At 37.6% G+C, this 12453-nt stretch overlaps 2 protein-coding genes across 2 annotated transcripts in view; one reads left to right on the forward strand and one right to left on the reverse strand.

Annotated features, from left to right (window-relative positions):
* gtpbp2a (GTP binding protein 2a) overlaps positions 1-268 on the reverse strand; it is a 10236-nt gene extending 9968 nt beyond the window's left edge. Inside the window, exon 1 of the mRNA XM_079249135.1 lies at positions 1-268. This exon is cut by the window's left edge and continues 110 nt beyond it. Coding sequence (XP_079105261.1) covers positions 1-82 — 82 coding nt within the window. The 5' untranslated portion in view covers positions 83-268.
* Positions 269-2056: 1788 nt separating this feature from the next.
* LOC306762060 (otoraplin-like) lies at positions 2057-3614 on the forward strand (the record flags this gene model as incomplete). The annotated part of the gene is made up of 4 exons (XM_079248434.1): positions 2057-2171; positions 2313-2452; positions 2817-2927; positions 3452-3614. 4 exons carry the CDS (start codon positions 2057-2059, stop codon positions 3473-3475), a joined length of 390 nt encoding a protein of 129 aa, XP_079104560.1. The 3' UTR covers positions 3476-3614.
* Positions 3615-12453: the final 8839 nt, after the last annotated feature.

The following is a 12453-nucleotide window of genomic DNA, read 5'->3' on the forward strand; positions in this document are numbered from 1 at the left end:
TTCCCGGCTTGTTGTTAGACGCAACACCTTGAGATCCAGAGCCATTTCCTGAGCTAAAAAACTCCGATACCCGCGCATCCATCGGCTTCTTTGGGACCTAAATAGTTAGCTTACCACTACCTGCCAAATGCTCTGCTATTATATCGAAATATACCCCAGTACAGGCATGCATGTGCTGATATTAGTATTAAATTATCCTGCTAATGGTGGCGTACATCCCCCACAAAAAAAAAAAAACAACGCGTCGACCTCCCCCAAACTCTTCAAACCGAACAATAACAGCACCGTCCGCGTCCGGGACTGTGCTTTTGAGTTTACAGTGTACTTGCGTCAGCTCGTGGTGCGCCTGATTTATGTGACCACAGAAAGCTAGCAAGCGGTTCCCTTTGCTTTTGACTTGGACTGAATGCATGAAGGTTTAAACTCCGCCCAGCTAACTACTACGGTTCGTGTGGTAATGATACACAAGTGCATCGCTTTGCATCAGACTAAAAAGCAGCTGCGTATTTGTTTACATAGACCATTGATAGTAACTCCTAATTTCTGGAATTATGTTATTTATATAAAATTATATTCTCTATAAATGAGTTAATCGAGGAGGAATTAAACATGAATATTTCTTTTAGTCTAAAAAAAACAAAAGAAGTTCAGCTAGAGTTTAAACCGTGAAGTGTATTATTATTATTATTATTATTATTGTTATTATTATTATTATTATTATTAATATTATTAATATTATTACTACTACTACTACTAATAATAATGTAATTCTTATTGATAATAGTAGTAGTAGTAGTAGCAGTAGTAGTAGTAGTAGTAGTAGTCGTGGTAGGAGTAGTAGCAATAGCAGTAATTGTAGCAGTAGTTCAACTAATAGTGATTTTTCTTAAGTTAGAAAAATGGAGTTAAAGAATATAAATATGAATATAAACATGGAAAAAGAAGGCTATACACAGTATCTTTGCTGCAATCAGGACTGCACTTTTTTCCCATGGATCTCTGATGGTGGTCCATCGGATCTGATGAAGCGACTCTCCCTTTGCTACAATTAAGACTGGTATTGGTGTGTCCTTCCAGTGTGTTATTAGACAAGCTGTATCTGGGATAAATAGATACAACTTTAGGAAACTTTTCTGGCTACAAAAATGAAAAATAACCTGCCAGCAGAGAACATTTACAAGCTGTGTTGCTTGCAAAAACAGGTTACTGACCACATAGCACGCCCAAACAGTTATCATTTTGAAGATGGGCTTTAAACTTATCCTTCAGAATAATGTCATCATAAACCTAGATCATTATCAGCCACTTACATACCTCTTCACAATCATGAATTATATTAAAAAAACACCTTTGCATCCCCCTGCTTAAAGTTTTGAAAGAATTTAAGTATGTTTCTCTAGAATATATTATACCTATATGTCCAATTCTGCAGACACATCCTCTTGTTGCATTTGCATATAAAAGTTGATGAGGGGTTGGTTATGTCATGTGTGTGGTTTATTCCCCACTATTATCACACTTTCTGTTATTTTAATATTCACATTTATCACCTGGTTTCATTTTTCAGTTGTGTTGGAAGGGCATTTTCATACATACACAAGCTAACATTCTCCAAGCTTCAAACTTACATTTGCTGCTTTGCAGAATCTACACTGACTGTAACTGTTTCTTCCCGCAAAGAGAATGAGATGTGAGAAAAGTAAACCAACTCCCCTGTGGGAAATGAAAACTTTCAGAGTCTGGCATTTCTGAAACTTAACACTGATTGGTCAGGAGAGCTCTGATGTAGGGGCTCAGCCCATTCATTCCTGGCTGAGGGAAAACTTTTGGGAGTTTGTAGCTTTATGTTCCCTCAAAGCTCCACATACACACAGTTCTCCCCCAGTTCAGCTCCATCATCTCAGGTTGCGCATTCATTTTTTAATGTTGTGTATTTTGTCTTTCATGTGATTTAGTCTCTTGATTTACACTTTAAGGCCAAACTTTTAATCAAATTGTGCTGATGTATAATGTTAATAATGCTTGATCCATTAATTCTGATTCTCTTTTGGTCAGTATGAGTTATCCACTGGCGATTCTGCTCTGTGTGGGATTACTGCACCAGACTGCGAGGGCTGTGGTAATGGATAAACTAGCAGACAGAAAGATCTGTGGAGATGCAGAATGTTCATGTAAGTGATCAAAGTGTTGTGCATGTGCAAAACAGTTCTGCGTTTAAATAAATCAATTAATACATAAATGGGTGCAGTTCTAAAATATTAGGCTACATGCTTACATGACCCTTTTTTTTTTTTTTTGCTTTGTTTTATTAGATGTCATTTCCCTAGCCACAGCCTTGGATGATTTCATTGCTCCTGACTGCAGATTCATCAACATCAAGATGGGTCAGACTGTTTATGTGTATTCTAAGCTCATACCAGAAGAGGGCACTGGAGTCTTCTGGTCTGGAAGTGTATGTGCATTGTTTCATTTCAAGCAAGACACCAATTCACTTTTGAAAACAGTAATTTAAAAAAGTATGGTGGAGTAAAATAAAAAAAGTGAGAGGGAAATGGACAAACAAGTTTTTTAGTGCTGTGATCAGGGTAAAATGCATTGCTGCTTCTTTGGTCAGTAAGACCAAAAGAGCAGGTGTCCACACTGCTCTTTTAAAGAACAGCTGTGTTGGTGAACATCTATGTGTGGAGAACTGTGTGTGTGAATTACTTTGGTTAGGTATTAGGTTTTAGCAGATCTGAAAAGAGCAAATATTGAATGATTTCATGTTAAGTATGCATGTCTCTTTGTTAAAGAAGCCATACTTTTTCCACTGGCAGGTGTACAGTGAGCGTTATGTGGACCAGATGGGCAGAATCGGATATTTTCCTGCAACTGTGGTGAAGGAGAAGATCAGATTTACAGACAAGACAACACAGATGCAAACAACTGTGAGTGTGTGTATACATACATATATTTACAGTATGTTGGCTTCCTTTTCTTTTCAACCCAACACTATCTAATTATATAAATTTATCTGACTTTATTGTATGGAGTATTTTTTTTTTGTGTTTTTGTTTTAGTTTTTATATCAACTCCCCAGTGTATTAGTTTTTCCAGTGTGTTTGGTGGGGGTTAGGACAAGTCTCTGAGACATTGTTTTATGTACATAGGCGTATATGAGTGTGTGTGTGTGTGTGTGTGTGTGTGTGTTTTTGTGTCTGTTGCATTTGTGCAGGCATGTATATGTCCATATGTGTCTATATATAACTATGTCTATGCATATGTTACAATGATACATTTATAGTCATGTAGAATTGATAGGAAAGGATGGGAAAAGAAGGGGGTGGAGGGCTTGTTCATCATATTTTTAATGTAAAGCACTTTGAGTTGCATTAATGCATGATAAAGTGCTCTATAAATAAGATTTGATTTGATTTGATTTAAAGGTGATGATATTTTTCCTCTTTTTCAGGACATGGATTTCTACTGTGATTAGGACATCACTGATTTATGCATCCTAAGTCTTCACTTTAGTAATGCTGGCTATTATGAAGGACGTTAGGTTGCTCTCACAAGAACATGTATCAGATTATGCACCATTCTATTCTGTTGTGTTATTTCAGCTGCAATTTTTACCTCTCTCAGCCCTTCATGACTGATACTGCTGCTGCTTTTGTTCCAGTCAGCCTTGCATACCGCTCAAAATGTACCACTTCAATAAATTCTTTTCCATGTCGATACAAAACAAAGAATTATTTTTCTAAATTGTTGCTTTGACTTTTTAGTCTGGGAATTTTTTTTCAATTTACATTTGAATACTCTTTTTTTTTCTATGTACAAGATCAGATTTTCAGTGCTCTCAATACTAAATTGTCAAGGTTTCTTGATGCTTTTATGAGAAACATTTATTGATACCCATAATTCTTACATGCATTATGCAATGGATTATCCTGAAACAGCAAAAAATTAAGTTTCTTTGTTCTCTCTTTCTGTCTTTTTCTTTCTTAATCTCTCTCTCTCTCTCTCTTTCTCTCTCTCACTCACACAGACACACATGCACACACACACTTTATTTCTCTCAAGAGAAGTGCAGTCGAAGAGAAATAATTGCTCAAAAGTGTCAATGCGCCCACAGAGCAAATCCAGACAGACATTCAGGCAAGATGAGTTATGGTAATGAAGTACAGTCACAAGCTCACAGATAGGTGAACAGGTAGTACAGGTTATGATTCAGATGGCCAGTGTCAGGTACTCGAATGAGGTGAAACATAAATGCAAACAGAAAAAATTAGGAAACTGACAATGAATAAGCAGAGCAAGATGTGGCATTGTGAATTGGAACAAGCTGACGAAGTATGGATTTGACAAAAAAACAGGTGTCCCTGCAGGACAAGTGTGTGAGAGATTCATGTGACAAGGAAAGGTTATAAAGTCAAAATGTGGCCGGGGGCAAGGGAAAAAGTGCATAAAACATGACAGAAAGATGTAACTTACATGAAATCCATTCGTTATCCACTATGCCTGCTTAGCCTGTTACCCAGCCCTGAAAAATAGCATAAATGTCATCGCAACACAAAGGTAATGCATGGTGCAGCTTTGCAAAATTCAGTGGATCTAATGAATTACTGATTAATAAACTGACTAATAACTTTGCTCCTTTTTGCTGTTTTGTGCCTGTTTGGTCTTTTAAAACACATAAAGGATGTATCAAAGGTACAAGTCCACGTCGTTCACACATTTCTATCCCTTCTTTCTTTCACCCACTGGAGTTTTTTGACAGTAATTTCTAAAACAATCATTAAACAACAATATACAAAAAAAAAAAATCACAAAGAAAAAGCTGTTTCCCAAATTAGTTATGAGGCTACTTTGAGACACCAGTCAGTTGATTTATTTATTGATTGATTAAGGTCATACCTAAAGAGATGAGAATCAAAATCACCAATGAGTGTCATAAAGTTGTTGCCAATTGATGCCAATCTTCATTTATTAGTTTTGCCATTACTGTTTTTAACATTCAGTTATGATAATACAATGCACACAATAAGTATTTATTGTTTGATTGTGTTGGTTTTGCTAAATTTAGTTTATGATTTTTTTTTAAAAAAACAAACAAACTCCAGAATAGTTGAAATGATTGATGACAGGAAATGATCATTTTCCTAAGTATATGACATGTTGGGCTGTCTGTCTCACACGCATCCACCCAGCTTCCCACACACAGCTCCCAAAGAACTATCACGATTAAATATGGCCTGACATATTTTCTCTGTTAAGGCTCTTTCAGAAAGATTATTCAAATCTCCTATTTGATTGGTTTTGAGCCATCTGTATCTTGTCTGTCTGCGTCATAGCACCAATCAAGGTATGGTGGTGAATATAACATCCCCATGAAGTCTTTCTCATTTTTGACAAAATCATAGAAGTAGAAAGCCATATTCTTTAGAGTTTGCATTCAATTTATCTTCCACGTTAGGGAAATTCCTAAGACGGATGAATACATTGATCTTTTTTAGGCCAATGCAAGGAGGTCATTTTCATTAGCGTACATCCGTCTGACCAGAGGCATTCCTTGCAAGATATGCTTACAAGTTTAGGAAACCGGGCTGTCACACATACTATCGATCTTTACCAGTCTTTCCCGCAGCCAAAATCAATACTAACCTGCATCAAATGTTCTATCAGAAAATGTCACTAAGCAGGAACGTACGCATGTCTAAAGACTGACAAAGTGGGGACATTTTTAGTGGAGAAAAGGAAAGGCTGTTATGAAAATAAATTCTGTCTAATCCTGTGTTCATACTGAAAGAATGTGGGATCATAATTACAGTATTCTCAGAGGAACTGATTGCTAAATTCAGGGGTTGTTAACATCAACTGTCCCAAAGACGCAGAATGCTCAGCATCCTTTCAAATGATTGCCACTTAAAGCTGAGTGTATGTGCAGCTCTTTGCAGTGAAAATACAAAAATCCCATTGAGTTAATCTTCCATCAGACAGCTGCAGATTTAGGGTGTTACCATAGTGATAGGGAGGGATACTGTGTCAGAGGAAACTGAAGTATGTTTAAGCTTGGGAGTCCACGTGAAGATCCTGCATGTGAGCTTGAAGGAGCAGGCACCACATGAAGGCAAAGGAAGATTTTTTTTTTCTTTCTTTTTTTCCCCCAGCCAGTGTCACGCTAACACCCACACCACTGGCCAGCAGAGCAGCGCCCTGTGGAGTTGAGAAAGCCACAGTTGCAGGTCAAGTTAACATCTGAGTGTGACATTTTAGAATTGGAAAAGATAAGTCTTTCACTTTACATAACCCAAAACTTGTTCTTTACCTTTGGGTGATAGGTAGTAATTCAAGAAACTTTTATAAATAATAAGAGTCATAGAAAAACAGACAAAAACACATATAAACACTGTGCTGAAAGAAGATCTCAACATGATCTGGCTTTCAAAGAAATTACACACTATTAGGATGAACACAACTGTAGTGGGTCTGAAAAAATAAATACTGTGAGGAACATTTGAAGAGCAAACATTAAGTATTGCTCCCCAGACACTGGATGACTCAGGGTGAATGTTTTTGATTTGAAGCAGCTCATTTCTTTCCATGAACAAACAAGTGGCTTTGTTCCCATGAGGAAAAAAAAAAACAGTATTTGCTCAGGACAATGGCAGAACAGCTATTCTCATGTGATGGAACACTATTTTCTTTGTGTATACTGGAGGCTAAATCTGATTTAATCAGTTGTGTCTTCAAGGTGAAAAGTGAAGTTTGTTGTCTCGATTTTTTTTGTCAGATAATGTCAGATCCCTGCTTCTAAGAATCGATCGATCAATCAGTCGGGATGAATCAGTATCTGTTTATGCCTGAGGATTAGAGCTGTCCTTTTCATCTCATTTCTATCCCCAGACTTCAAAATGTATTTGTCAATTTAAATTTGTGCTTGTAAGGAATGCCGATCAACTGGCTGGTGCTACGTGTATTGCTACCACATTTTTAAGGTTAGCTGACAATTGAAGTAATGTGCAGAGAGAGAAAAAGGGCAACCACAACAAAATCTTTGTGGCAGTATTTATCTTACATCGCTGTTCTCTCTCTGACTCATGTAATTGCACGAGCCAGCATAATCCCCCGCCCCACTAGGCTTTTGTTACACTACTACACAACAGCAGTTGCTTATTTTATTTTGACCGAGTTCCTGCCTCCACAAAGTTTAGTACTAAATCAAATGATGTTTTCCCTATTTTTCTTTTTAAATATTTAAAAGAAGAAAAGGAAAAGAACTGGGAGCATGTGCATTTGGACATTACTTGAAAAAAATACATTGTACTAGTAAATAAAATATCTCCATCAAGGTGGTGACAGAGGTGCTGTTTTGTCTGTTTTATGGTTTTATCTTTTGTTTATTTGCATGTACAGTTTTTAGCAACTTTATGGGAAAAAAACTGGAGAATGTGTTTTTTATTTTATTTAATATTTTTTGAGAAGGGGTCTTTGTCTAACTTAAAATCCATTAAATTTTGGGAGTGATCTGGATCACCGTCCTTATCCATGAAATTTGTTGAAGAAATTTCTTGTTATGATAGGGTAATTTTCAGTATATATGCAAATAGCTCAGACTAGAGCCGCTGCTCCTCCGCATCGAGAGGAACCAGTTGAGGTGGCTCGGGCATCTGGTCAGGATGCCTCCTGGACGCCTCCCTGGTGAGGTGTTCCAGGCACGTCCCTCTGGGAGGAAACCCCGGGGAAGACCCAGGACACGCTGGAGGGATTACATCTCTCGGCTGGCCTGGGAACGCCTCGGGATCTCCCCCCGCAGAGTTGGCAAACGTGGCTGGGGAGAGGGAAGTCTGGGCTTCCCTGCTTAGGTTGCTGCCCCCGCGACCCGACCCTGGATAAGCGGCAGAAGATGGATGGATATGCATATAGCTCCACAATAAATCAGAATGTCTGATTAAAAATACAGGAAATGTTCCCAACAGGTTTTACAAGATACTAAAAGTTAGATTTGGATCCCAGCAAAATTCTAGATAGTATGATCCAGAACATGTAAAAGGAGTTCTTTGGGATTTTCATCACTGCAAGAGAACAAATAAAATATATAAACATACAACAAACACCACAATGTAGCCAAGACACTGTGGACCTACTATTAATAAATCTAATAGTGCATACATATAGAATGTTTGTAGGACTATAACATGGGATGGGTAATCATTATATGGTTGGAAATGAGCTGCTTGGCTGAGGTAATCTTTTATGATTAAGGTCAGTTAATGTACATCTTCCAATAAACTGTATTAATGTTTCCATAAATTATTGATCCATGTATTTATTACTGGCATCAAGATCAGAAAAACATCCTCACAGTCTGGGTAAAGATAACTTTATCCCTCATCTCAGCACTCGCTTTTATGTCACACCTGAATAAACCTTTTCGCAACCAGAACCCCGTTTTCACCTTTTCCATCTGTGAAAAGCAATTTCCTTCCACTCTTTCCCCCTTTGTTTTGCCTGTCACTACGGTAACCACAAAGATTGAGGGAGAGGTTCGTGTGCATTTGTCTTAACAGGGGTCCTAGACTCACTGCCATAATCCAATCAATACTTCACATAAACATGTAACAGCGTCTGTTCAGTGTCTGTGTGGCTATTCTTTAGGAAGTCATTAAGATGAAAGTAGGAAGAAAGCAAATTCATTTTGCTACACAGATACCTCACAATTAGCACAAAGTTGTTCTTATTTCTGATATTATTTTTGACATATCATTGACAAGATGAATGATACCAAATGAGACCCAAAATACTGTAAACAAATAATTAATGAGTGTCTCCATGGTACCAAAAGATGGAAAAGAATCATCCAATCACCATTGAATAATCAGAGATTTATTTTGTTAGTCAGACTTTTTTGTTATAAATGATCATATTACAACATGTTTACATTACCATTCCACTGACCCACATTTTATTTCTAAATATATTGTAGCTTTTTTGCTGTATCAGGCACAAAGACTGTCAACGTGCTTTATTGCACAGGCCTGAGTGAATATTGAACTGATCTCCTGCCAAATCTGATGAAATAACATATGAAAGCCAGATCAGGTGACACGTTCACTCCTTTTTTTAAGGGGCATTTCTGCATGTCATAATATGGCATATTCTTGAAATAACACAATGCTCTGGGCTTTTACATCCACCCTCATAAATATGTGTGCCATTCAGTGATGTACAATGACACAAATGCTTAAAATGTGTAAACATAACAAGCAAAATGACAGGCTATTTATTTCCAGTATTTCCCTATGTTTTTGTAGAATTCTTTCCAGGTTCTTATTTTTAAGCCACTGCCAAAAGACATAATGATTTTATGGCTAATTTTTGCTTCTTCTTCTTTAGAGCTATGTAGAGTTTATTGTCAAGGACCAAAAGGCCAAGAAATAGTAATGGACTCAGAAGTGAACCAGACTACTCCGGAATTCAAATTCAAAAAGCTTTAATTTAACAGATTAGTGCGGTGGGCACAGAGGGAACATTGAGGATGAGCTAGGATAATATGCAGAAGTAAAAAGTGTTGTTTGAAGTGGGGGAGTCCTTTAAAGAGAGGGAGATAAGACTGTAGATGTATCAAGGTACACAGAGAAGGCGATCTGTGGCGGGTAAGCAGGCTCATGGTAATGAGGAGAGCACTTCCAGGAATAAAAACAAGATCCAGAAGAAAGCAAGTATGATGAGGCAGGTATGCTGCAGGGAGAGTCTCAAAACAAGACAGGGGCACCCAAATTAACTGTAAATCTGGCATTCAGCAAAGTTGAAACTCTACCTTTTATACAGTCAAAAACAGCAGTGGCAATTCCTGGTCCAGAAAGTAAAACTCCTGCCATGTTTTTGGATCTACCTAAACATTTAGAACAGATGTTTTCACTAACAGGCTCGTTTACCTGGCGAATAAACTCTGCTCATTAAATTCAGCTTGTTTGGTGACTGGTCGAAACAACTGCTGGACAGGACTTTTACTTTCTGGACCAGGAATTGCCAAAAAAAACGAGCTAGCCAGACCAACCTGGAAAATGGGTGAAGCTGGAAACGTCTATTCTACCCAGAAGAGGGAGCCTGCTCACACATTGTAAGGTGTCAGGGGAAGATGGAGAAACAAATCAGAAACCAGGGCCAGATTATGACATTTATGGTGCAGCCCACACATGCGACTTGTATCTTTGTGAGCTTTTTAAACAGTTGCAATGGTGAGTCTGACTCAGTCGGCCGGCCTCCATGAAAATTGTTTTGACAGAGGGGCCTTTGTGCTTCTGAGCTTCTGCATTTGAGAAAGAAGTTAATGAAGATAAATTTGATTTTATGCAAACATAGAGACTGATTAATATTTAAAAGCAGACCTTTTTATTTAAATTACTGTTGCATGGAACAGAAAAAATGATGCAGGAGAGGACAAAGTCCACTGAATGGAGGGGTTTACTTGTTATTACAGGACTTCATGAGAAGGTTAGGATACACCTGCAGGATAACCATACATGGGTACACAACTGATTCATCAGACTTTAGAGGTGTTTTTTTCAATATTCAGACTACATTATGGGACTGATAATTGCTTTCTTTTGTCCTAAGGAATGCTCCTGCATCATCCTGACTCTTTGAGCGTGAAAGAAAAAAAGTTAAGCCATCATTTTCGTTATTGCTAGCAATCAGTCAGGGAACGCTTCCATTAGAAATCTCCTACATCCTGTATTCAAATGTTTGTGCAAAGTCTTTTTTTTTTTTTTTTTTTTGCTCAAGTCTGCATGCTATGAATAGACTGGGTGTTTGTCATGACAACCAATTACCCATTACAAAAGCAGCAAGGCTAAGTAAGGCAATTAAGTGGTGACATAAAATCAGGTATTGCAGTGATTCTGCTCACAGGCACATGTGAGGATAACAACTCGTTTATGGATTTTAACACACACAAACACACACACACACATATATATATATATATATATATATATATATATATATATATATATATAAAATGGGAAATTAGATTTTAAAGGAAATAAGCTTTGTAAAGGATAAAAAGTGGGAGGACTGGCTCTCAAAGGCTAACTTGGTTGTCGACATTGTAAGGAATAACTATTGTATGCAATATATTGTATATTTTTAAATAGTGATCAAATAATATCAGATTTACAAACACACGTTTTTTTTTTTTTTTATAGCTGTGCAGCTCAAAACATCTTAGTAATTTATGATTACCCAAGAACTATTTTTGGATTTCTACCCAATTCGTACTTTTCATTTTGAATGTCAAATCTTGATACACCGCTTTGGCATGCTGCGTACAGCTGTGCTTCATCTATTAGGTTTCTTTCAAGTCTCATATCTCAGTCTTGCAGCTGCCAAAAGGTTGTTGCCAGAGAGTGATGTGACTGACAGTGATGAAACCAAGAAAAAAAACAGCTTTAGTAAAAATTCTCATTATGGCCAAAGGGGTCTTGAGTTGTTCTATTTTCTAAATGTGAAACTGACAGTTGGACCTGAGCACATGCATGAGCATAAATAAGAGGTATTATTTGAGGGATGATCTGTGTCACTTTGTTTGAAATGTCTGTAACAACTTAGTATCTAACTACAAACCACCTGCCTGCAGGGTTTTACGGGTAAGAAGCCTGTCCCAGAAAGCTCTCTAGTTAAGAACAATCCAGGTTTGTTAAGCCTAATGGTCCTTGTATTGATTACTTGAGGTAGCCTTACAAATCGCAGAGATAGAATGACCAATGAGATGCTCATTCAGACTCTAAATGCATTTTGGCTCGTACTTTTATTGACCCTCCCTAAACAGCCAGTGCAGGGTTAATTGCACACACTGCTCACAGCCTGCATGATGGATTTGTTAAGGTGTTGAGGAAAGCAGTACACTGCACAGCTGACTGGTTATATTGGAGGTTAGGAGCTTTTACCAATGTGAACAGTATACTTGCTCTGGTCAGTAATGTTATGAAGTGAAAAGAATTGAAATATACTCAAATAAATTATCTTTACTGGGTTAAATGCATGAGACCACAGAATAAATAAATCAGCACTGGACTGAACTGGTTATGAACCGTGCTGACTTCTCAGTCAGTAGACAGAACAGCAGGATTATCTCTTGGATGGGCAACAATGAAACTGTGGCCTTCACTAATCCCAGGCTGGATCAAGCAATTTTGAGTCTCACATCTGTGTTAATAAGAAGAGGTGCAGATCTCCGTGTTTCCATGAGTCACTGCTATAGCTTACGGATGCTGTGTTTACACACCGAGAGCAAAATCACAACGCCCATTCTTAGTACACAGAAAAAGGCCCATTTACATAGTGCTCATGCACACATACAATGGGTTCCCTTTACACAGTGTTTCTGTGCAGTTAATATAACCTTTGTCAAGGTTTAAATGATGTCTAATAAATGGGGATGTTAATATTAATTCTTAACTTTTTTACTCT

This window comes from Telmatherina bonti, assembly GCF_933228915.1.
Source record: "Telmatherina bonti genome assembly, chromosome: 11".
Classification (NCBI taxonomy): Eukaryota; Metazoa; Chordata; class Actinopteri; order Atheriniformes; family Telmatherinidae; genus Telmatherina; species Telmatherina bonti.